At 59.4% G+C, this 27,958-nt stretch overlaps 1 protein-coding gene across 2 annotated transcripts in view; it reads right to left on the bottom strand.

Annotated features, from left to right (window-relative positions):
- Positions 1–422: 422 nt before the first annotated feature.
- Positions 423–27,958, bottom strand: part of LOC139241116 (sodium/potassium-transporting ATPase subunit alpha-3) — a 152,454-nt gene continuing 124,918 nt past the window's right edge. For both annotated transcript variants that reach the window (XM_070869809.1, XM_070869810.1), the window contains one exon: positions 423–3,068. In XM_070869809.1, the coding sequence (XP_070725910.1) occupies positions 3,040–3,068 (29 nt within the window). In that variant the 3' untranslated portion in view covers positions 423–3,039. The remainder of the gene's footprint in view (positions 3,069–27,958) is intronic.

Genomic DNA, 27,958 nt, shown 5'->3' on the forward strand with positions numbered 1-27,958 from the left:
GGGCACTATTTCCAAGAAGAGCAGGGAGTTCTCTCTGGAGTCTTGGGCCAATGTTTATGCCTCAACTGACATCATGAAGCACATAATAGCCCATTTGTCTCATTGTTTTTGTGGGACCTTGCTGTGCACAGATTAGTTGCTTCATCACAGAGAAGAGCTTTAGAGCAGGATATCTAACCTGGGAGAGGGGGGAGGGGGCACAGCCCCCCCGCTCAATGCCAGCAGAGGTCAGAGGTCAGAGTGCAACGATCAGGAGCCGTGACCCTGCTGGAGTTTGTTTTCCGCTCCCGAGCTGAAGCTACTGTGGCCCATTGTACACCGGGCGAGGCACAGGCCGAGAATGCAGCCTGGGCCTTTCCTGCTGTGTGTGTGGGAGGCTCAGTCCCACACCAGGCTGGGTTATTAAGCCAAGAGGAGAACCGTTTGAGAGGTAGGTAATGAGGTTTATTTAATATCAAAGCTTTAATGATTGACTGCCAGTATTTACTGCATTGAGCAAACACTCACGGACTCAATGAAAAGCAAGCGTGAGAGGCGGGGTTTGGTTGTATTAAACTGTCGGTTTTATTTTGTCATTGAAGAGTACACTGAGCTTCTGTTTCTAATACAGAAGTTTGGACAGAGTGCAAGCACAAGGGGAATGGGGGGGATGACATCACAACATCACACACCTACACAAACAGTTGAACAGCCAGTAACTGGGGGCAGGAGCCCCTCCGATTCCAGGGAACGAGGCCATGAATTCCCACTCCCAACCCCCCCACCCGCCGTTCGTCTCCCTCTCTCTCTCTCACACTCGCATGCACGCGCGCACATACACACACATAAACACACACACACACAAACACACACAGCGGAGGGTGGGAGAAGTGGTATCGACACACCACCCCCCTTGCAAAGTCCTAGGTGGAGGCCTGTCTTGTGTCGGGACACCATCACAGAGTAAATTAGTGATGGGACCGCTGTAAACATGGGAAGGAGAGTCCCCGCATACTTTGACATGAGGAAGCGTCCTGCAGAATCCCGTGTGTCTCACTCGTGCTCTCTCTCTCTCTCTCTCTCTCATCACTACACACACGCACACATTCTGAAATCTCTAACTACAGCGCTGGACTTTTCTGGGACCTCGGCCTGTGGTCTGCGTTCGCTGGGCTGGGCAAGGGGAGGCGAAGGCCTCTGATCCAACACAGGCTTGGCGGTTGGACACGGGCCCGGGAGTGGGAGGTGGGGGAAAATCAGACGTGGGCCTGGCCTGGTATTTAAACGTAAGCTGCTGCTGCCACCCCAGGGGACCCCAGGAGTTCCCTGGGAGTTGCCCCGGGGGATGCTGGGAATTGCCCCGGGGGACGCTGGGAATTGCCCCGGGAGACCCCGGGAGTTGCCACGAAGGATGCTGGGAATTGCCCCGGCGAACACTGGGAGTTGCCCCGGGAGATGCTGGGAGTTGCCCCGGTGGACGCTGGCAGTTGCCCCGGGGAATGCTGGGAATTGCCCCGGGGGACGCTGTGAATTGCCCCGGCAAACAATGGGAGTTGCCCCGGTGGACGCTGGGAATTGCCCCGACGAACACTGGGAGTTGCCCCGGGAGATGCTGGCAGTTGCCCCGGTGGACGCTGGGAGTTGCCCCGGCGAACACTGGGAGTTGCCCCGGGGGACGCTGGGAGTTGCCCGGGTGACGCTGGTGGAGGACTGGAGGACTCTGGGAGTTGCCCGAGCTGTGACTGTGAGCCGGGATTGGGCGGACGGTCCTGGAAGTGGGGAAGAGGAGCAGGGACGGAATGGGGCCCAGCTCGCCGGCAGGAGGTCGAATTGTTTAATGCCGGGTTTCTATAGTCAACCTACAAAGCACGAACCAACGCGTCACGTATGCGCTTAGGTTCGGGGCCTGTGACCTCGGACACCGGAGAGACGGTGAGCTCCAACTTGTACTTTAATTCCTGTGAAGGTGACTAGTCCGCAACGGGGGAGGTGAGGGGTCAGGGGTCAGGTGGGTCGAGCTCGGGGTGGTGGGGGTTCCAGGCCAATCGTGAAGAGGCAACCGAGGGATTTAAACCCATTTAATCGATCCGTGATTCATCGCGGGTGCTGAGGCCAGTCAGGCAGGGAGCCCGAGGGCTTTGTGGAGAGAGAAACAGAGTTAACGTTATAGGTCGGTGACCCTTGACCAAGTCGGGTCGTCGACCTGAGACGTCAACTCCATTTTTCTCTCCCCGGATGCTGCCTGACCTCCTGAGTATTTCATTCATTTTCCGTTTTCAGTTCAGATTCCAGCAGCAGTATTTAGCGCTTTGCCCGAGGTCCTTGACGGAATTTTACTGGGTAAAGCTCTGGATCAAGGATTCGCCCAGCACAGTGAGACATACAAGAATCTGTTTGTTACCGTGGGTGAGGGGGGAGTGTCTGTGTATTATTAGGGCAGGGGTCTGTGTTACTGAGGCCGGGGATTCAAGTGTACGACGTGGGCTCTCTATTTTTATTTCTCTCTCTCTCTCTCTTCCTCTCTCCCTCGTTCCCTTTCGTTCACGTGCTGCTCGGTTCCAATCGACCGTGGATGTGGATTAGAAAATGAAGGGGCGGAGGTGGAATTGGCGAGAGAGGGGGAGACGACACACTGACGACGCACGGCCCCACACACATTGTCCCGGCGGCAGAGGGAAGCACAGGCGCTTCGAGACTGAAAAGTAAAAATTCCATGCTCAGCCACGCCCCCTCCCTCCCCAACTCCCGCGGCGCACAGCGGAAACTGAGCCCCCGCGGAGGGAGGGAGAGGGCGCCGCCGCGAGAGCCGGGGCCCCAGGGTCCCCGAGACGCACAGCTCTTCCCGAACGGAGTCGCGACATGGCATCGGAGGGGCTTCGGCGGGAGAGCAGGGGTTAACTCAAAGTTCGGAGGGGAAGTTGGGAGGCGGCTCGGGGGCACTTCTCCCAGCTGAAGGCGTCTCTCGTCAGGCTTTCCCGGTCCGTCAACAAGCTGGGGTCGTAGGTTGGAGGAGAAAGGGCGTGTACTGAGTGTGGCAGCGATGTCAAGGTGATAAGAGATTCAGTAGTAGGTTTCCCGTTCAACCCAACCTGCAAAGGTGCAAGAATAGAAAAGGTGGCTTAGACTGGCATATTGAGAAAGCTCTCTCACTGGGGTACGTGTCCCACACACAATGACTCTCACTGGGGTACGTGTCCCACACACACTGACTCTCACTGGGGTACGGGTCCCACACACACTGTCTCTCACTGGGGTACGTGTCCCACACACACTGACTCTCACTGGGGTACGTGTCCCACACACACCGACTCTCACTGGGGTACGTGTCCCACACACAACGACTCTCACTGGGGTACGGGTCCCACACACACTGACTCTCACTGGGGTACGGGTCCCACACACACTGTCTCTCACTGGGGTACGTGTCCCACACACAACGACTCTCACTGGGGTACGGGTCCCACACACACTGACTCTCACTGGGGTACGGGTCCCACACACACTGACTCTCACTGGGGTACGTGTCCCACACACACCGACTCTCACTGGGGTACGTGTCCCACACACAACGACTCTCACTGGGGTACGGGTCCCACACACACTGACTCTCACTGGGGTACGTGTCCCACACACAACGACTCTCACTGGGGTACGGGTCCCACACACACCGACTCTCACTGGGGTACGGGTCCCACACACACTGACTCTCACTGGGGTACGGGTCCCACACACACTGACTCTCACTGGGGTACGGGTCCCACACACACTGACTCTCACTGGGGTACGGGTCCCACACACACCGACTCTCACTGGGGTACGGGTCCCACACACACCGACTCTCACTGGGGTACGGGTCCCACACACACCGACTCTCACTGGGGTACGGGTCCCACACACACTGACTCTCACTGGGGTACGTGTCCCACACACACTGACTCTCACTGGGGTACGTGTCCCACACACAACGACTCTCACTGGGGTACGGGTCCCACACACACCGACTCTCACTGGGGTACGGGTCCCACACACACTGACTCTCACTGGGGTACGGGTGCCACACACACTGACTCTCACTGGGGTACGGGTCCCACACACACTGACTCTCACTGGGGTACGGGTCCCACACACACTGACTCTCACTGGGGTACGGGTCCCACACATACCGACTCTCACTGGGGTACAGGTCCCACACACACCGACTCTCACTGGGGTACGGGTCCCACACACACCGACTCTCACTGGGGTACAGGTCCCACACACACCGACTCTCACTGGGGTACAGGTCCCACACACACTGACTCTCACTGGGGTACGGGTCCCACACACACCGACTCTCACTGGGGTACAGGTCCCACACACACCGACTCTCACTGGGGTACAGGTCCCACACACACCGACTCTCACTGGGGTACAGGTCCCACACACACCGACTCTCACTGGGGTACAGGTCCCACACACACTGACTCTCACTGGGGTACGGGTCCCACACACACTGACTCTCACTGGGGTACGGGTCCCACACACACTGACTCTCACTGGGGTACAGGTCCCACACACACTGACTCTCACTGGGGTACAGGTCCCACACACACCGACTCTCACTGGGGTACGGGTCCCACACACACCGACTCTCACTGGGGTACGGATCCCACACACACCGACTCTCACTGGGGTACGGGTCCCACACAAACCGACTCTCACTGGGGTACGGGTCCCACACACACCGACTCTCACTGGGGTACGGGTCCCACACACACTGACTCTCACTGGGGTACAGGTCCCACACACACCGACTCTCACTGGGGTACGGGTCCCAAAGACACCGACTCTCACTGGGGTACGGGACCCACACACACCGACTCTCACTGGGGTACGGGTCCCACACACACTGACTCTCACTGGGGTACATTCCCACACACACCGACACTCACTGGGATACGGGTCCCACACAGTTTGACACTCACTGGGGTATGGGTCCCACACACACTGACTCTCACTGAGGTACGGGTCCCACACACATTGACTCTCACTGGGGTACGGGTCCCACACACACTGACTCTCACTGGGGTACGGGTCCCACACACACTGACTCTCACTGGGGTACGGGTCCCACACACACTGATTCTCACTGGGGTACGGGTCCCACACACACATACTCTCACTGGGGTAGGGTCCCACACACACTGACTCTCACTGGGGTACGGGTCCCACACACACATACTCTCACTGGGGTACAGGTCCAACACACACTGACTCTCACTGGGGTCCGGGTCCCACATACTCGCTCTCCCTATGGTCGGGTCCCACATACAATGACTCTCACTGGGGTACGAGTCCCACACACACTGACTCTCACTGGGGTACAGGTCCCACACACACCGGCTCTCACTTGGGTACAGGTCCCACACACACTCGCTCTCACTGGAGTACAGGTCCCACACACACTGACTCTCACTGGAGTCCGGGTCCCACATACTCGCTCTCCCTATGGTCGGGTCCCACACACACTCACTTTCACTGGTGTACGGGTCCCACACACACTGACTCTCACTGGGGTACGAGTCCCACACACACTGACTCCCACTGGGGTAGGGTCCCACCCACACTGACTCTCACTGGGGTACAGGTCCCACACACACCGGCTCTAACTTGGGTACAGGTCCCACACACACCGACTCTCACTGGGGTACGGGTCCCACACACACCGACTCTCACTGGGGTATGGGTCCCACACACACTGGCTCTCACTGGGGTAGGGTCCCACACACACTGACTCTCACTGGGGTACGGGTCCCACACACACCGGCTCTCACCTGGGTACAGGTCCCACACACACTGACTCTCACTGGGGTACGGGTCTCACACACACTGACTCTCACTGGGGTACGGGTCACACATACTCGCTCTCCCTATGGTCTAGTCCCACACACACTGACTCTCACTGGGGTACAGGTCCCACACACACTGACTCTCACTGGTGTAGAGTCCCACTCACACTTACTCTCACTGGGGTACGGGTCCCACACACACTGATTCTCACTGGGGTAGGGGTCCCACAAACACTGACTCTCACTGGGGTACGGATCCCACACACACTGACTCTCACTGGGGTAGGGTCCCACACACACTGACTGTCCCTGGGTTTCAGGTCCCACACACACCGGCTCTCACTGAGGTACAGGTCCCACACACGTTGACTCTCACTGGGGTACGTGTCTCACACACACACTGACTCTCACTGGAGTAGGGTCCCACACACACCGGCTCTCACTGGGGTAGGGTCCCACACACACTGACTCTCACTGGAGTAGGGTCCCACACACACCGGCTCTCACTGGGGTAGGGTCCCACACACACTGACTCTCACTGGGGTAGGGTCCCACACACACTGACTCTCACTGGGGTATGGGTCCCACACACACTGACTGTCACTGGGATACGGGTCCCACACACACTGACTCTCACTGGGGTAGGGTCCCACACACACTGACTCTCACTGGGGTAGGGTCCCACACACACTTGCTCTCACTGGGGTATGGGTCCCACACACACCGACTCTCACTGAGGTACGTTCCCACACACACTGATTCTCACTGGGGTAGGGTCCCACACACACTGACTCTCACTGGGGTAGGGTCCCACACACATTGACTCTCACTGGGGTAAGGGTCCCGCACACACTGACTCTCACTGGGGTACGGGTCCCACACACACCGGCTCTCACTGGGGTACAGGTCCCACACACACTGACTCTCACTGGGGTACGGGTCCCACACACACTGACTCTCCCTATGGTCTAGTCCCACACACACTGACTCTCACTGGGGTACAGGTCCCACACACACTGACTCTCACTGGTGTAGAGTCCCACTCACACTTACTCTCACTGGGGTACGGGTCCCACACACACTGATTCTCACTGGGGTAGGGGTCCCACAAACACTGACTCTCACTGGGGTACGGATCCCACACACACTGACTCTCACTGGGGTAGGGTCCCACACACACTGACTGTCCCTGGGTTTCAGGTCCCACACACACCGGCTCTCACTGAGGTACAGGTCCCACACACGTTGACTCTCACTGGGGTACGTGTCTCACACACACACTGACTCTCACTGGAGTAGGGTCCCACACACACCGGCTCTCACTGGGGTAGGGTCCCACACACACTGACTCTCACTGGAGTAGGGTCCCACACACACTGACTCACTGGGGTATGGGTCCCACACACACGGACTCTCACTCGGGTACGGTTCCCACACACACACCGACTCTCACTGGGGTAGGGTTCCACACACACTGACTGTCACTGGGATACGGGTCCCACACACACTGACTCTCACTGGGGTAGGGTCCCACACACACTGACTCTCACTGGGGTATGGGTCCCACACACACTGACTGTCACTGGGATACGGGTCCCACACACACTAACTCTCACTGGGGTAGGGTCCCACACACACTGACTCTCACTGGGGTATGGGTCCCACACACACTGACTGTCACTGGGATACGGGTCCCACACACACTGACTCTCACTGGGGTATGGGTCCCACACACACTGACTGTCACTGGGATACGGGTCCCACACACACTGACTCTCACTGGGGTAGGGTCCCACACACACCGGCTCTCACTGGGGTATGGGTCCCACACACACTGACTCTCACTGGGGTAGGGTCCCACACACACTTGCTCTCACTGGGGTATGGGTCCCACACACACCGACTCTCACTGAGGTACGTTCCCACACACACTGATTCTCACTGGGGTAGGGTCCCACACACACTGACTCTCACTGGGGTAGGGTCCCACACACATTGACTCTCACTGGGGTAAGGGTCCCGCACACACTGACTCTCACTGGGGTACGGGTCCCACACACACCGGCTCTCACTGGGGTACAGTTCCCACACACACTGACTCTCACTGGGGTACGGGTCCCACACACACTGACTCTCACTGGGGTATGGTCCCACACACACTGACTCTCACTGGGGTAGGGTCCCACACACACTGACTCTCACTGCGGTAGGGTCCCACACACATTCACTCTCACTGGGGTAAGGCTCCCACACACACTGACTCTCACTGGGGTACAGGTCCCACAAACACTGACTCTCACTGGGGAACGGGTCCCACACACACTGACTCACTGGGGTATGGGTCCCACACACACGGACTCTCACTCGGGTACGGTTCCCACACACACACCGACTCTCACTGGGGTAGGGTTCCACACACACTGACTCTCACTGGGGTATGGGTCCCACACACACTGACTCTCACTGGGGTATGGGTCCCACACACACTGACTGTCACTGGGATACGGGTCCCACACACACTGACTCTCACTGGGGTAGGGTCCCACACACACCGGCTCTCACTGGGGTATGGGTCCCACACACACTGACTCTCACTGGGGTAGTGTCCCACACACACTTGCTCTCACTGGGGTATGGGTCCCACACACACCGACTCTCACTGGGGTACGGGTCCCACACACACTCGCTCTCACTGGGGTACGGGTCCCACACACACTGACTCTCACTGGGGTAAGGCTCCCACACACACTGACTCTCACTGGGGTACAGGTCCCACACACACTGACTCTCACTGGGGTAGTGTCCCACACACACTTGCTCTCACTGGGGTATGGGTCCCACACACACTGACTCTCACTGGGGTATGGGTCCCACACACACCGACTCTCACTGGGGTAGGATCCCACACACACTTGCTCTCACTGGGGTATGGGTCCCACACACACTGACTCTCACTGGGGTACGGGTCCCACACACACTGACTCTCCCTGGGGTACGGGTCCCACACACACTCGCTCTCACTGGGGTCCGGGTCCCACCCACACTGTCTCTCACTGGGGTACGGGTCCCACCCACACTGACTCTCACTGCGGTAGGGTCCCACACACATTCACTCTCACTGGGGTAAGGCTCCCACACACACTGACTCTCACTGGGGTACAGGTCCCACAAACACTGACTCTCACTGGGGTAGGGTCCCACACACACTGACTCTCACTGGGGAACGGGTCCCACACACACTGACTCTCCCGATGGTAGGGTCCCACACACAGACTCTCACTGTGGTATGGGTCCCACACACACTGACTCTCCCTATGGTAGGGTCCCACACACACTGACTCTCACTGGGGTACGGGTCCCACACACACTTGCTCTCACTGGGGTATGGGACCCACACACACTGACTCTCCCTGGGGTACGGGTCCCACACACACTCGCTCTCACTGGGGTCCGGGTCCCACCCACACTGTCTCTCACTGGGGTACGGGTCCCACCCACATTGACTCTCACTGTGGTCGGTTCCCACACACACTGATACTCACTGGGGTAGGGTCCCACACACACTGACTCTCACTGGGGTAGGGTCCCACACACATTGACTCTCACTGGGGTAAGGGTCCCGCACACACTGACTCTCACTGGGGTACGGGTCCCACACACACCGGCTCTCACTGGGGTACAGGTCCCACACACACTGACTCTCACTGGGGTACGGGTCCCACAAACACTGACTCTCACTGGGGTATGGTCCCACACACACTGACTCTCACTGGTGTAGGGTCCCACACACACTGACTCTCACTGGGGTAGGGTCCCACACACACTGACTCTCACTGGTGTAAGGCTCCCACACACACTGACTCTCACTGGGGTACAGGTCCCACAAACACTGACTCTCACTGGGGTAGGGTCCCACACACACTGACTCTCACTGGGGAACGGGTCCCACACACACCGGCTCTCACTGGGGTACAGGTCCCACAAACACTGACTCTCACTGGGGTAGGGTCCCACACACACTGACTCTCACTGGGGTACGGGTCCCACACATACTGACTCTCACTGGGGTACGGGTCCCACACATACTGACTCTCACTGGGGTACGGGTCCCACACACACTGACTCTCACTGGGGTACAGTCCCACACACACTGACTCTCACTGGGGTACGGATCCCACACACACTGACTCTCACTGGGGTACAGTCCCACACACACTGACTCTCACTGGGGAACGGGTCCCACACACACCGGCTCTCACTGGGGTACAGGTCCCACAAACACTGACTCTCACTGGGGTAGGGTCCCACACACACTGACTCTCACTGGGGTACGGGTCCCACACATACTGACTCTCACTGGGGTATGGGTCCCACACACACTGACTCTCACTGGGGTAGGGTCCCACAAACACTGACTCTCACTGGGGTAGGGTCCCACACACACTGACTCTCACTGGGGAACGGGTCCCACACACATTGACTCTCACTGGGGTAAGGGTCCCACACACACTGACTCTCACTTGGGTACGGGTCCCACACACACCGGCTCTCACTTTGGGTACAGGTCCCACACACATTGACTCTCACTGGTGTAAGGCTCCCACACACACTGACTCTCACTGGGGTACAGGTCCCACACACACTGACTCTCACTGGGGTACGGTCCCACACACACCGACTCTCACTGGGGTACGGGTCCCACACACACTGACTCTCACTCGGGTACGGGTCCCACACACACTGACTCTCACTGGGGAACGGGTCCCACACACACTGACTCTCACTGGGGTACGGGTCCCACACACACTGACTCTCACTGGGGTAGGGTCCCACACACACTGACTTTCACTGGGTAGGGTCCCACACACACTGACTCTCACTGGGGTAAGGCTCCCACACACACTGACTCTCACTGGGGTACAGGTCCCACAAACACTGACTCTCACTGGGGTATGGGTCCCACACACACTGACTCTCCCGATGGTAGGGTCCCACACACACTGACTCTCACTGGGGTACGGGTCCCACACACACCGACTCTCACTGGGGTACGGGTCCCACACACACTCGCTCTCACTGTGGTACGGGTCCCACAGACACCGACTCTCACTGGGGTAGGGTCCTACACACACTGACTCTCACTGGGGTAGGGTCCCACACACATTGACTCTCACTGGGGTAAGGGTCCCACACACACTGACTCTCACTGGGGTACGGGTCCCACACACACCGGCTCTCACTGGGGTACAGGTCCCACACACATTGACTCTCACTGGTGTAAGGCTCCAACACACACACTGACTCTCACTGGGGTACAGGTCCCACACACACTGACTCTCACTGGGGTACGGGTCCCACACACACCGGCTCTCACTGGGGTACAGGTCCCACAAACATTGACTCTCACTGGTGTAAGGCTCCCACACACACTGACTCTCACTGGGGTACGGGTCCCACACACACTGACTCTCACTCGGGTACGGGTGCCACACACACGGACTCTCACTGGGGAACGGGTCCCACACACACTGACTCTCACTGGGGTACGGGCCCCACACACACTGACTCTCACTGGGGAACGGGTCCCACACACACTGACTCTCACTGGGGTATGGGTCCCACACACACTGACTCTCACTGGGGTACAGGTCCCACACACACCGGCTCTCACTGGCGTATGGGTCCCACACACACTGACTCTCACAGGGGTATGGGTCCCACACACACTAACTCTCCCTATGGTAGGGTCCCACACACACTGAGTCTCACTGGATTACGGGTCCCACACACACTGACTCTCACTTGGGTACGGGTCCCACACACACTGACTCTCAGTGGGGTAGGGTCCCACACACACTCGCTCTCACTGGGGTATGGGTCCCACACACACTAACTCTCCCTTTGGTAGAGTCCCACACACACGGACTCTCACTGGGGTACGGGTCCCACACACAACGACTCTCATTGGGGTACGCGTCCCACACACACTTGCTCTCACTGGGGTACGGGTCCCACACACACCGACTCTCACTGGGGTACGGGTCTCACATACACCGACTCTCACTGGAGTACGGGTCCCACACACAATGACTCTCACTGGGGTACGGGTCCCACATACTCGCTCTCCAAATGGTAGTGTCCCACACACACTGACTCTCACTGTGGTACAGCTCACACATACTCGCTCTCCCTATGGTCGAGTCCCAAACACACTGACTCTCACTGTGGTACGGGTCACACACACAGTGACTCTCACTGGGGTACGGGTCCCACACACACTGACTCTCAGTGGGGTACGGGTCCCACACACACTGACTCTCACTGGGGTAGGGTCCCACACACACTGACTCTCAGTGGGGTACGGGTCCCACACACACTGACTCTCACTGGGGTACGGGTCCCACACACACTGACTCTCACTGGGGTAGGGGTCCCACACACACTGACTCTCACTGGGGTAGGGTCCCACACACACTGACTCTCCCTGGGTTTCAGGTCCCACACACACCGGCTCTCACTGGGGTAGGGGTCCCACAGACAATGACTCTCACTGAGGTACGAGTCCCACACACGTTGACTCTCACTGGGGTACGTGTCTCACACACACACTGACTCTCACTGGAGTAGGGTCCCACACACACCGGCTCTCACTGGGGTAGGGTCCCACACACACTGACTCACTGGGGTACGGGTCCCACACACACGGACTCTCACCGGGATACGGGTCCCACACATACAGACTCTCACTCGGGTACGGTTCCGACACACACACCGACTCTCACTGAGGTAGGGTCCCACACACACGGGCTCTCACACGGGTATGGGTCCCACACACACTGACTCTCACTGGGGTAGTGTCCCACACACACTGACTCTCACTGGGATACGGGTCCCACACTCACTGACTCTCACTGGGGTAGGGTCCCACACACACCGGCTCTCACTGGGGTATGGGTCCCACACACACTGACTCTCACTGGGGTAGGGTCCCACACACACTTGCTCTCACTGCGGTATGGGTCCCACACACACCGACTCTCACTGGGGTACGGGTCCCACACACACTCGCTCTCACTGGGGTACGGGTCCCACACACACCGACTCTCACTGCGGTAGGATCCCACACACACTTGCTCTCACTGGGGTATGGGTCCCACACACACTGACTCTCCCTGGGGTCCGGGTCCCACACACACTGACTCTCACTGGGGTAGGGTCCCACACACACTGACTCTCACTGGGGTACGGTCCCACACACACCGACTCTCACTGGGGTACGGGTCCCACACACACTGACTCTCACTCGGGTACGGGTCCCACACACACTGACTCTCACTGGGGAACGGGTCCCACACACACTGACTCTCACTGGGGTACGGGTCCCACACACACTGACTCTCACTGGGGTAGGGTCCCACACACACTGACTTTCACTGGGTAGGGTCCCACACACACTGACTCTCACTGGGGTAAGGCTCCCACACACACTGACTCTCACTGGGGTACAGGTCCCACAAACACTGACTCTCACTGGGGTATGGGTCCCACACACACTGACTCTCCCGATGGTAGGGTCCCACACACACTGACTCTCACTGGGCTACGGGTCCCACACACACCGACTCTCACTGGGGTACGGGTCCCACACACACTCGCTCTCACTGTGGTACGGGTCCCACAGACACCGACTCTCACTGGGGTAGGGTCCTACACACACTGACTCTCACTGGGGTAGGGTCCCACACACATTGACTCTCACTGGGGTAAGGGTCCCACACACACTGACTCTCACTGGGGTACGGGTCCCACACACACCGGCTCTCACTGGGGTACAGGTCCCACACACATTGACTCTCACTGGTGTAAGGCTCCAACACACACACTGACTCTCACTGGGGTACAGGTCCCACACACACTGACTCTCACTGGGGTACGGGTCCCACACACACCGGCTCTCACTGGGGTACAGGTCCCACAAACATTGACTCTCACTGGTGTAAGGCTCCCACACACACTGACTCTCACTGGGGTACGGGTCCCACACACACTGACTCTCACTCGGGTACGGGTGCCACACACACGGACTCTCACTGGGGAACGGGTCCCACACACACTGACTCTCACTGGGGTACGGGCCCCACACACACTGACTCTCACTGGGGAACGGGTCCCACACACACTGACTCTCACTGGGGTATGGGTCCCACACACACTGACTCTCACTGGGGTACAGGTCCCACACACACCGGCTCTCACTGGCGTATGGGTCCCACACACACTGACTCTCACAGGGGTATGGGTCCCACACACACTAACTCTCCCTATGGTAGGGTCCCACACACACTGAGTCTCACTGGATTACGGGTCCCACACACACTGACTCTCACTTGGGTACGGGTCCCACACACACTGACTCTCAGTGGGGTAGGGTCCCACACACACTCGCTCTCACTGGGGTATGGGTCCCACACACACTAACTCTCCCTTTGGTAGAGTCCCACACACACGGACTCTCACTGGGGTACGGGTCCCACACACAACGACTCTCATTGGGGTACGCGTCCCACACACACTTGCTCTCACTGGGGTACGGGTCCCACACACACCGACTCTCACTGGGGTACGGGTCTCACATACACCGACTCTCACTGGAGTACGGGTCCCACACACAATGACTCTCACTGGGGTACGGGTCCCACATACTCGCTCTCCAAATGGTAGTGTCCCACACACACTGACTCTCACTGTGGTACAGCTCACACATACTCGCTCTCCCTATGGTCGAGTCCCAAACACACTGACTCTCACTGTGGTACGGGTCACACACACAGTGACTCTCACTGGGGTACGGGTCCCACACACACTGACTCTCAGTGGGGTACGGGTCCCACACACACTGACTCTCACTGGGGTAGGGTCCCACACACACTGACTCTCAGTGGGGTACGGGTCCCACACACACTGACTCTCACTGGGGTACGGGTCCCACACACACTGACTCTCACTGGGGTAGGGGTCCCACACACACTGACTCTCACTGGGGTAGGGTCCCACACACACTGACTCTCCCTGGGTTTCAGGTCCCACACACACCGGCTCTCACTGGGGTAGGGGTCCCACAGACAATGACTCTCACTGAGGTACGAGTCCCACACACGTTGACTCTCACTGGGGTACGTGTCTCACACACACACTGACTCTCACTGGAGTAGGGTCCCACACACACCGGCTCTCACTGGGGTAGGGTCCCACACACACTGACTCACTGGGGTACGGGTCCCACACACACGGACTCTCACCGGGATACGGGTCCCACACATACAGACTCTCACTCGGGTACGGTTCCGACACACACACCGACTCTCACTGAGGTAGGGTCCCACACACACGGGCTCTCACACGGGTATGGGTCCCACACACACTGACTCTCACTGGGGTAGTGTCCCACACACACTGACTCTCACTGGGATACGGGTCCCACACTCACTGACTCTCACTGGGGTAGGGTCCCACACACACCGGCTCTCACTGGGGTATGGGTCCCACACACACTGACTCTCACTGGGGTAGGGTCCCACACACACTTGCTCTCACTGCGGTATGGGTCCCACACACACCGACTCTCACTGGGGTACGGGTCCCACACACACTCGCTCTCACTGGGGTACGGGTCCCACACACACCGACTCTCACTGCGGTAGGATCCCACACACACTTGCTCTCACTGGGGTATGGGTCCCACACACACTGACTCTCCCTGGGGTCCGGGTCCCACCCACACTGTCTCTCACTGGGGTACGGGTCCCACCCACACTGACTCTCACTGGGGTACAGGTCCCACACACACTGACTCTCACTGGGGTACGGGTCCCACCCACACTGACTCTCACTGGGGTACAGGTCCCACACACAATGACTCTCACTGGGGTACGGGTCCCACACACACTGACTCTCACTGGGGTACGGGTCCCACACACACCGACTCTCACTGGGGTACGGGTCCCACACACACTGACTCTCACTGGGGTACGGGTCCCACACACACTGACTCTCACTGGGGTACGGGTCCCACACACACCGACTCTCACTGGGGTACGGGTCCCACACACACCGACTCTCACTGGGGTACAGTCCCACACACACTGATTCTCACTGGGGTAGGGTCCCACACACACTGACTCTCACTGGGGTAGGGTCCCACACACATTGACTCTCACTGGGGTAAGTGTCCCACACACACTGACTCTCACTGGGGTACGGGTCCCACACACACCGGCTCTCACTGGGGTACGGGTCCCACACACACCGACTCTCACTGGGGTACGGGTCCCACACACACCGGTTCTCACTGGAATAAGGCTCCCACACACACTGACTCTCACTGGGGTACAGGTCCCACAAACACTGACTCTCACTGGGGTAGGGTCCCACACACACTGACTCTCACTGGGGAACGGGTCCCACACACACTGACTCTCACTGGGGTACGGGTCCCACACACACTGACTCTCACTGGGGAACGGGTCCCACACACACTGACTCTCCCTATGGTAGGGTCCCACACACACTGACTCTCACTGGGGTATGGGTCCCACACACACTGACTCTCCCTATGGTAGGGTCCCACACACACTGACTCTCACTGGGGTACGGGTCCCACACACACCGACTCTCACTGGGGTACGGGTCCCACACACACTCGCTCTCACTGGGGTACGGGTCCCACACACACCGACTCTCACTGGGGTAGGGTCCTACACACACTAACTCTCCCTATGGTAGGGTCCCACACACATTGACTCTCACTGGGGTACGGGTCCCACACACACTGACTCTCACTGGGGTATGGTCCCACACACACTGACTCTCACTGGGGTAAGGCTCCCACACACACTGACTCTCACTGGGGTAGGGTCCCACACACACCGGCTCTCACTGGGGTACAGGTCCCACAAACACTGACTCTCACTGGGGTAGGGTCCCACACACACTGACTCTCACTGGGGAACGGGTCCCACACACACTGACTCTCACTGGGGTACGGGTCCCACACATACTGACTCTCACTGGGGAACGGGTCCCACACACACTGATTCTCCCGATGGTATGGTCCCACACACACTGACTCTCACTGGGGTATGGGTCCCACACACACTGACTCTCCCTATGGTAGGGTCCCACACACACTGACTCTCACTGGGGTACGGGTCCCACACACACCGACTCTCACTGGGGTACGGGTCCCACACACACTCGCTCTCACTGTGGTACGGGTCCCACAGACACCGACTCTCACTGGGGTAGGGTCCTACACACACTGACTCTCACTGGGGTAGGGTCCCACACACATTGACTCTCACTGGTGTAAGGGTCCCACACACACTGACTCTCACTGGGGTACGGGTCCCATACACACCGGCTCTCACTGGGGTACAGGTCCCACACACATTGACTCTCACTGGTGTAAGGCTCCAACACACACACTGACTCTCACTGGGGTACAGGTCCCACACACACTGACTCTCACTGGGGTACGGGTCCCACACACACCGGCTCTCACTGGGGTACAGGTCCCACAAACATTGACTCTCACTGGTGTAAGGCTCCCACACACACTGACTCTCACTGGGGTACGGGTCCCACACACACTGACTCTCACTCGGGTACGGGTGCCACACACACTGACTCTCACTGGGGAACGGGTCCCACACACACTGACTCTCACTGGGGTACGGGCCCCACACACACTGACTCTCACTGGGGAACGGGTCCCACACACACTGACTCTCACTGGGGTATGGGTCCCACACACACTGACTCTCACTGGGGTACAGGTCCCACACACACCGGCTCTCACTGGCGTATGGGTCCCACACACACTGACTCTCACAGGGGTATGGGTCCCACACACACTAACTCTCCCTATGGTAGGGTCCCACACACACTGAGTCTCACTGGATTACGGGTCCCAGACACACTGACTCTCACTTGGGTACGGGTCCCAAACACACTGACTCTCAGTGGGGTAGGGTCCCACACACACTCGCTCTCACTGGGGTATGGGTCCCACACACACTAACTCTCCCTTTGGTAGAGTCCCACACACACGGACTCTCACTGGGGTACGGGTCCCACACACAACGACTCTCATTGGGGTACGCGTCCCACACACACTTGCTCTCACTGGGGTACGGGTCCCACACACACCGACTCTCACTGGGGTACGGGTCTCACATACACCGACTCTCACTGGAGTACGGGTCCCACACACACTGACTCTCACTGGGGTACGGGTCCCACATACTCGCTCTCCAAATGGTAGTGTCCCACACACACTGACTCTCACTGTGGTACAGCTCACACATACTCGCTCTCCCTATGGTCGAGTCCCAAACACACTGACTCTCACTGTGGTACGGGTCACACACACAGTGACTCTCACTGGGGTACGGGTCACACACACACTGACTCTCACTGGGGTACGGGTCCCACACACACTGACTCTCACTGGGGTAGGGGTCCCACACACACTGACTCAAACTGGGGTAGGGTCCCACACACACTGACTCTCCCTGGGTTTCAGGTCCCACACACACCGGCTCTCACTGGGGTAGGGGTCCCACAGACAATGACTCTCACTGAGGTACGGGTCCCACACACGTTGACTCTCACTGGGGTACGTGTCTCACACACACACTGACTCTCACTGGAGTAGGGTCCCACACACACCGGCTCTCACTGGGGTAGGGTCCCACACACACTGACTCACTGGGGTACGGGTCCCACACACACGGACTCTCACCGGGATACGGGTCCCACACATACAGACTCTCACTCGGGTACGGTTCCGACACACACACCGACTCTCACTGAGGTAGGGTCCCACACACACGGGCTCTCACTGGGGTAGGGTCCCACACACACTGACTCTCACTGGGATACGGGTCCCACACTCACTGACTCTCACTGGGGTAGGGTCCCACACACACCGGCTCTCACTGGGGTAGGGTCCCACACACACTTGCTCTCACTGCGGTATGGGTCCCACACACACCGACTCTCACTGGGGTACGGGTCCCACACACACTCGCTCTCACTGGGGTACGGGTCCCACACACACCGACTCTCCCTGGAGTCCGGGTCCCACCCACACTGTCTCTCACTGGGGTACGGGTCCCACCCACACTGACTCTCACTGGGGTACGGGTCCCACACACACCGACTCTCCCTGGGGTCCGGGTCCCACCCACACTGTCTCTCACTGGGGTACGGGTCCCACACACACTGACTCTCACTGGGGTACGGGTCCCACACACACTGACTCTCACTGGGGTACGGGTCCCACACACACTGATTCTCACTGGGGTAGGGTCCCACACACACTGACTCTCACTGGGGTAGGGTCCCACACACATTGACTCTCACTGGGGTAAGTGTCCCACACACACTGACTCTCACTAGGGTACGGGTCCCACACACACCGGTTCTCACTAGAATAAGGCTCCCACACACACTGACTCTCACTGGGGAACGGGTCCCACACACACTGACTCTCACTGGGGAACGGGTCCCACACACACTGACTCTCACTGGGGTACGGGTCCCACACACACTGACTCTCACTGGGGAACGGGTCCCACACACACTGACTCTCCCGATGGTAGGGTCCCACACACACTGACTCTCACTGGGGTATGGGTCCCACACACACTGACTCTCACTGGGGTACGGGTCCCACACACACCGACTCTCACTGGGGTACGGGTCCCACACACACTCGCTCTCACTGGGGTACGGGTCCCACAAACACTGACTCTCACTGGGGTACGGGTCCCACACACACTGACTCTCACTGGGGTACGGGTCCCACACACACCGACTCTCACTGGGGTAGGGTCCTACACACACTAACTCTCCCTATGGTAGGGTCCCACACACACTGACTCTCACTGGGGTAGGGTCCTACACACACTGACTCTCACTAGGGTAGGGTCCCAGACAAATTGACTCTCACTGGGGTAAGGGTCCCACACACACTGACTCTCACTGGGGTACGGGTCCCACACACACCGGCTCTCACTGGGGTACAGGTCCCACACACATTGACGCTCACTGGTGTAAGGCTCCCACCCACACTGTCTCTCACTGGGGTACGGGTCCCACACACACTGACTCTCACTGGGGTACGGGTCCCACACACACTGACTCTCACTGGGGTAGGGTCCCACACACACTGACTCTCACTGGGGTAGGGTCCCACACACATTGACTCTCACTGGGGTAAGGGTCCCGCACACACTGACTCTCACTGGGGTACGGTCCCACACACACCGGCTCTCACTGGGGTACAGGTACCACACACACTGACTCTCACTGGGGTACGGGTCCCACACACACTGACACTCACTGGGGTAAGGCTCCCACACACACTGACTCTCACTGGGGTACAGGTCCCACAAGCACTGACTCTCACTGGGGTAGGGTCCCACACACACTGACTCTCACTGGGGAACGGGTCCCACACACACTGACTCTCCCGATGGTAGGGTCCCACACACACTGACTCTCACTGGGGTACAGGTCCCACAAGCACTGACTCTCACTGGGGTAGGGTCCCACACACACTGACTCTCACTGGGGTACGGGTCCCACACACCGACTCTCACTGGGGTACGGGTCCCACACACACTCGCTCTCACTGTGGTACGGGTCCCACACACAGCGACTCTCACTGGGGTAGGGTCCTACACACACTGACTCTCACTGGGGTAAGGGTCCCACACACACTGACTCTCACTGGGGTACGGGTCCCACAAACACTGACTCTCACTGGGGTACGGGTCCCACACACACTGACTCACACTGGGGTACGAGTCCCACATACTCGCTCTCCCTATGGTAGTGTCCCACACACACTGACTCTCACTGTGGTACGGGTCACACATACTCGCTCTCCCTATGGTCGTGTGCCACACACACTGACTCTCACTGTGGTACGGGTCACACACACAGTGACTCTCACTGGGGTACGGGTCCCACACACACTGACTCTCACTGGGGTAGGGTCCCACACACAGACTCTCACTGGGGTACAGGTCCCACACACACTGACTCTCACTGGGGTACGGGTCCCACACACACTGACTCCCACTGGGGTAGGGGTCCCACACACACTGACTCTCACTGGGGTACGAGTCCCACACACACTGACTCTCACTGGGGTAGGGTCCCACACACACTGACTCTCCCTGGGTTTCAGGTCCCACACACACCGGCTCTCACTGGGGTACGGGTCCCACAGACAATGACTCTCACTGAGGTACGCGTCCCACACACATTGACTCTCACTGGGGTACGTGTCACACACACACACTGACTCTCACTGAGGTAGGGTCCCACACACACTGACTCTCCCTGGGGTACGTGTCCCACACACACTGACTCTCACTGGGGTAGGGTCCCACACACACTGACTCTCCCTGGGTTTCAGGTCCCACACACAGCGGCTCTCACTGGGGTACGGGTCCCACACACACTGACTCTCACTGGGGTAGGGTCCCACACACACTGACTGTCCCTGGGTTTCAGGTCCCACACACACCGGCTCTCACTGGGGTACGTGTCTCACACACACACTGACTCTCACTGGAGTAGGGTCCCACACACACCGGCTCTCACTGGGGTAGGGGTCCCACACACACTGACTCACTGGGGTATGGGTCCCACACACACGGACTCTCACTCAGGTACGGTTCCCACACACACACCGACTCTCACTGGGGTAGGGTCCCACACACACAGGCTCTCACACGGGTATGGGTCCCATACACACTGACTCTCACTGGGGTAGGGTCCCACACACACTGACTCTCACTGGGATACGGGTCCCACACACACTGACTCTCACTGGGGTAGGGTCCCACACACACCGGCTCTCACTGGGGTATGGGTCCCACACACACTGACTCTCACTGGGGTACAGGTCCCACACACACCGGCTCTCACTGGCGTATGGGTCCCACACACACTGACTCTCACTGGGGTACGGGTCCCACACACACTGACTCTCACTGGGGTATGGGTCCCACACACACTGACTCTCCCGATGGTAGGGTCCCACACACACTGACTCTCACTGGGGTACGGGTCCCACACACACCGACTCTCACTGGGGTAGGATCCCACACACACTTGCTCTCACTGGGGTATGGGACCCACACACACTGACTCTCCCTGGGGTACGGGTCCCACACACACCGGCTCTCACTGGGGTACGGGTCCCACACACATTGACACTCACTGGGGTAAGGGTCCCACACACACTGACTCTCACTGGGGTACAGGTCCCACAAACACTGACTCTCACTGGGGTAGGGTCCCACACACACTGACTCTCACTGGGGAACGGGTCCCACACACACTGACTCTCACTGGGGTACGGGTCCCACACACACTGACTCTCACTGGGGAACGGGTCCCACACACACTGACTCTCCCGATGGTAGGGTCCCACACACACTGACTCTCACTGGGGTATGGGTCCCACACACTGGATTACGGGTCCCACACACACTGACTCTCACTGGGGTATGGGTCCCACACACACTAACTCTCCCTATGGTAGAGTCCCACACACACGGACTCTCACTGGGGTACGGGTCCCACACACACCGACTCTCACTGGAGTACGGGTCCCACCCACACTGACTCTCACTGGGGTACGGGTCCCACACACATTGACTCTCACTGGGGTATGGGTCCCACACACACTAACTCTCCCTATGGTAGAGTCCCACACACACGGACTCTCACTGGGGTACGGGTCCCACACACAACGACTCTCATTGGGGTACGCGTCCCACACACACTCGCTCTCACTGGGGTACGAGTCCCACACACACCGACTCTCACTGGGGTACGGGTCCCACCCACACTGACTCTCACTGGGGTACGGGTCCCATTCACATTGACTCTCACTGGGGTATGGGTCCCACATACTCGCTCTCCCTATGGTAGGGTCCCACACACACTGACTCTCACTGGGGTATGGCTCCCACACACACTGACTCTCACTTCGGTACGGGTCCCACACACACTGACTCTCACTGGGGTACGGGTCCCACACACACTGACTCTCACTGGGGTACAGGTCCCATACACACTGACTCTCACTGGGGTACAGGTCCCACACACACTGACTCTCCCTATGGTAGGGTCCCACACACACCGACTCTCACTGGGTACGGGTCCCACACACTCTGACTCTCACTGGAGAACGGGTCCCACACACACTGACTCTCACTGGGGTACGGGTCCTACACACACCGGGTCTCACTGGGGAACGGGTCCCACACACACTGACTCTCACTGGGGAACGGGTCCCACACACACTGACTCTCACTGGGGTACGGGTCCCACACACACCGGGTCTCACTGGGGTACGGGTCCCACACACACTGGGTCTCACTGGGGTAGTGTCCCACACACACTGGGTCTCACTGGGGTACGGGTCCCACACACACTGGGTCTCACTGGGGTACGGGTCCCACACACACCGGGTCTCACTGGGGTACGGGTCCCACACACACTGGGTCTCAGTGGGGTAGTGTCCCACACACACTGGGTCTCACTGGGGTACGGGTCCCACACACACTGGGTCTCACTGGGGTAGTGTCCCACACACAGGGCCCAAGTTTCCACATGATTTGCGTCTGATTTTTAGGAGCAACTGGTGGAGAACGGAATATCTTAGAAATCGCAATTCTCCACATTTTTTTTTCTGCAGTTCTAGTCAGGTGGAACAGTTCTAGTTTGGAACAGAATTTTTTCTTCAAAAGGGGGCGTGTCTGGCCACTGACGCCTGATTTGAAAGTTTCCACAGTGAAAACGTACTCCAAACTAAAGTAGAATGGAGCAAGTGAAGATTTTTGTAGAACTGAAAAAACCTGTTCTACACATTAAAAAATCAGGCGCAGGTTACAAATCAGGCGTCCCGAACGAGGTGGGGGAGAAGGGGAACTCATTAAATTCAACAATAAATCCTTATTTATACTTATACTATTATTATACAAATAAATCCAACCTGAATAAACATTTATAAGCAAAGAAAAGATTAAATAAACCATCTGCCTACCTGTGTGAAAGTGCTTGAGCCAGGGAGAATGCTTCAGCAATCGTCACAAAACGAGGCAGCCGTTACCGAACGCGGTGAGGGGAGGAGGGAGCCGACCGAACACGGGGGGGGGGGGAGGAGGGAGCCGACCGAACACGGGGGGGGGGGGAGGAGGGAGCCGACCGAACACGGGGGAGGAGGGAGGAGGGAGCCGACCGAACACGGGGAGGGGGGGGGAGGAGGGAGGAGGGAGCCGACCGAACACGGGGGGGGGGGAGGAGGGAGCCGACCGAACACGGGGGAGGAGGGAGGAGGGAGCCGACCGAACACGGGGAGGGGGGGGGGAGGAGGGAGGAGGGAGCCGACCGAACACGGGGGGGGGGGGAGGAGGGAGCCGACCGAACACGGGGGGGGGGGAGAGGAGGGAGGAGGGAGCCGACCGAACACGGGGGGGGGGGGAGAGGAGGGAGGAGGGAGCCGACCGAACACGGGGGGGGGGGGAGGAGGGAGCCGACCGAACACGGGGGGGGGGGGAGAGGAGGGAGGAGGGAGCCGACCGAACACGGGGAGGGGGGGGGGAGGAGGGAGGAGGGAGCCGACCGAACACGGGGGGGGGGGGAGAGGAGGGAGGAGGGAGCCGACCGAACACGGGGGGGGGGGAGGAGGGAGCCGACCGAACACGGGGGGGGGGGGAGGAGGGAGCCGACCGAACACGGGGGGGGGGGGGGGGAGGAGGGAGGAGGGAGCCGACCGAACACGGGGGGGGGGGAGGAGGGAGCCGACCGAACACGGGGGGGGGGGGGAGGAGGGAGCCGACCGAACACGGGGGGGGGGGAGGAGGGAGCCGACCGAACACGGGGGGGGGGGGGGAGGGAGCCGACCGAACACGGGGGGGGGGGGAGGAGGGAGCCGACCGAACACGGGGGGGGGGGGGGAGGGAGCCAACCGAACACGGGGGGGGGGGAGGAGGGAGCCGACCGAACACGGGGGGGGGGGGAGGAGGGAGCCGACCGAACACGGGGGGGGGGGAGGAGGGAGCCGACCGAACACGGGGGGGGGGAGGAGGAGGGAGCCGACCGAACACGGGGGGGGGGGAGGAGGGAGCCGACCGAACACGGGGGGGGGGGGGGAGGGAGCCGACCGAACACGGGGGGGGGGGAGGAGGGAGCCGACCGAACACGGGGGGGGGGGGAGGAGGGAGCCGACCGAACACGGGGGGGGGGGGGGGAGGGAGCCGACCGAACACGGGGGGGGGGGAGGAGGGAGCCGACCGAACACGGGGGGGGGGGGGAGGGAGCCGACACTGACTCTCACTGGGGTAGGGTCCCACACACACCGACTCTCACTGGGGTAGGGTCCCACACACACTGACTCTCACTGGGGTACGGGTCCCACACACACTGACTCTCACTGGGGTACGGGTCCCACACACACCGACTCTCACTGGGGTACGGGTCCCACACACACTGACTCTCACTGGGGTACGGGTCCCACACACACTGACTCTCACTGGGGTACGGGTCCCACACACACTGACTCTCACTGGGGTACGGGTCCCACACACACTGACTCTCACTGGGGTACGGGTCCCACACACACTGACTCTCACTGGGGTACGGGTCCCACACACACTGACTCTCACTGGGGTACGGGTCCCACACACACCGACTCTCACTGGGGTACGGGTCCCACACACACTAACTCTCACTGGGGTACGGGTCCCACACACACTGACTCTCACTGGGGTACGGGTCCCACACACACTGACTCTCACTGGGGTACGGGTCCCACACACACTGACTCTCACTGGGGTACGGGTCCCACACACACTGACTCTCACTGGGGTATGGGTCCCACACACACCGACTCTCACTGGGGTACGGGTCCCACACACACTGACTCTCACTGGGGTACGGGTCCCACACACACTGACTCTCACTGGGGTACGGGTCCCACACACACTGACTCTCACTGGGGTACGGGTCCCACACACACTGACTCTCACTGGGGTACGGGTCCCACACACACTGACTCTCACTGGGGTACGGGTCCCACACACACTGACTCTCACTGGGGTACGGGTCCCACACACACTGACTCTCACTGGGGTACGGGTCCCACACACATTGACTCTCACTGGGGTACGGGTCCCACACACACTGACTCTCACTGGGGTACGGGTCCCACACACATTGACTCTCACTGGGGTACAGGTCCCACACACACTGTCTCTCACTGGGGTACGTGTCCCACACACACCGACTCTCACTGGGGTACAGGTCCCACACACACCGACTCTCACTGGGGTACGGGTCCCACACACATTGACTCTCACTGGGGTACGGGTCCCACACACATTGACTCTCACTGGGGTACAGGTCCCACACACACTGACTCTCACTGGGGTACAGGTCCCACACACACTGACTCTCACTGGGGTACAGGTCCCACACACACTGACTCTCACTGGGGTACGGGTCCCACACACACTGACTCTCACTGGTGTAAGGCTCCCACACACATTGACTCTCACTGGGGTACAGGTCCCACACACACTGACTCTCACTGGGGTACGGGTCCCACACACATTGACTCTCACTGGGGTACAGGTCCCACACACACTGACCCTCACTGGGGTACAGGTCCCACACACACCGACTCTCACTGGGGTACGGGTCCCACACACACTGACTCTCACTGGGGTACAGGTCCCACACACACTGACTCTCACTGGGGTACAGGTCCCACACACACCGACTCTCACTGGGGTACAGGTCCCACACACACTGACTCTCACTGGGGTACGGGTCCCACACACACTGACTCTCACTGGGGTACAGGTCCCACACACACTGACTATCACTGGGGTACGGGTCTCACACACACTGACTCTCACTGGGGTACAGGTCCCACACACACTGACTCTCACTAGGGTACAGGTCCCACACACACTGACTCTCACTGGGGTACGGGTCTCACACACACTGACTCTCACTGGGGTACGGGTCTCACACACACTGACTCTCACTGGGGTACGGGTCCCACACACACTGACTCTCACTGGGGTACAGGTCCCACACACACTGACTCTCACTGGGGTACGGGTCCCACACACACCGACTCTCACTGGGGTACAGTCCCACACACACTGACTCTCACTGGGGTACGGGTCCCACACACACCGACTCTCACTGGGGTACGGGTCCCACACACACTGACTCTCACTGGGGTACGGGTCCCACACACACCGACTCTCACTGGGGTACGGGTCCCACACACACTGACTCTCACTGGGGTACAGTCCCACACACACCGACTCTCACTGGGGTACGGGTCCCACACACACCGACTCTCACTGGGGTACGGGTCCCACACACACTGACTCTCACTGGGGTACGGGTCCCACACACACCGACTCTCACTGGGGTACGGGTCCCACACACACTGACTCTCACTGGGGTACGGGTCCCACACACACTGACTCTCACTGGGGTACAGTCCCACACACACCGACTCTCACTGGGGTACGGGTCCCACACACACCGACTCTCACTGGGGTACGGGTCCCACACACACTGACTCTCACTGGGGTACAGGTCCCACACACACTGACTCTCACTGGGGTACGGGTCCCACACACACTGACTCTCACTGGGGTACAGTCCCACACACACCGACTCTCACTGGGGTACGGGTCCCACACACACCGACTCTCACTGGGGTACGGGTCCCACACACACCGACTCTCACTGGGGTACGGGTCCCACACACACCGACTCTCACCGGGGTACGGGTCCCACACACACTGACTCTCACTGGGGTACGGGTCCCACACACACTGACTCTCACTGGGGTACGGGTCCCACACACACTGACTCTCACTGGGGTACGGGTCCCACACACACCGACTCTCACTGGGGTACGGGTCCCACACACACTGACTCTCACTGGGGTACGGGTCCCACACACACTGACTCTCACTGGGGTACGGGTCCCACACACACTGACTCTCACTGGGGTACGGGCCCCACACACACTG

The sequence above is a fragment of the Pristiophorus japonicus genome, chromosome Y (genome assembly GCF_044704955.1).
Source record: "Pristiophorus japonicus isolate sPriJap1 chromosome Y, sPriJap1.hap1, whole genome shotgun sequence".
Taxonomy (NCBI): Eukaryota; Metazoa; Chordata; class Chondrichthyes; family Pristiophoridae; genus Pristiophorus; species Pristiophorus japonicus.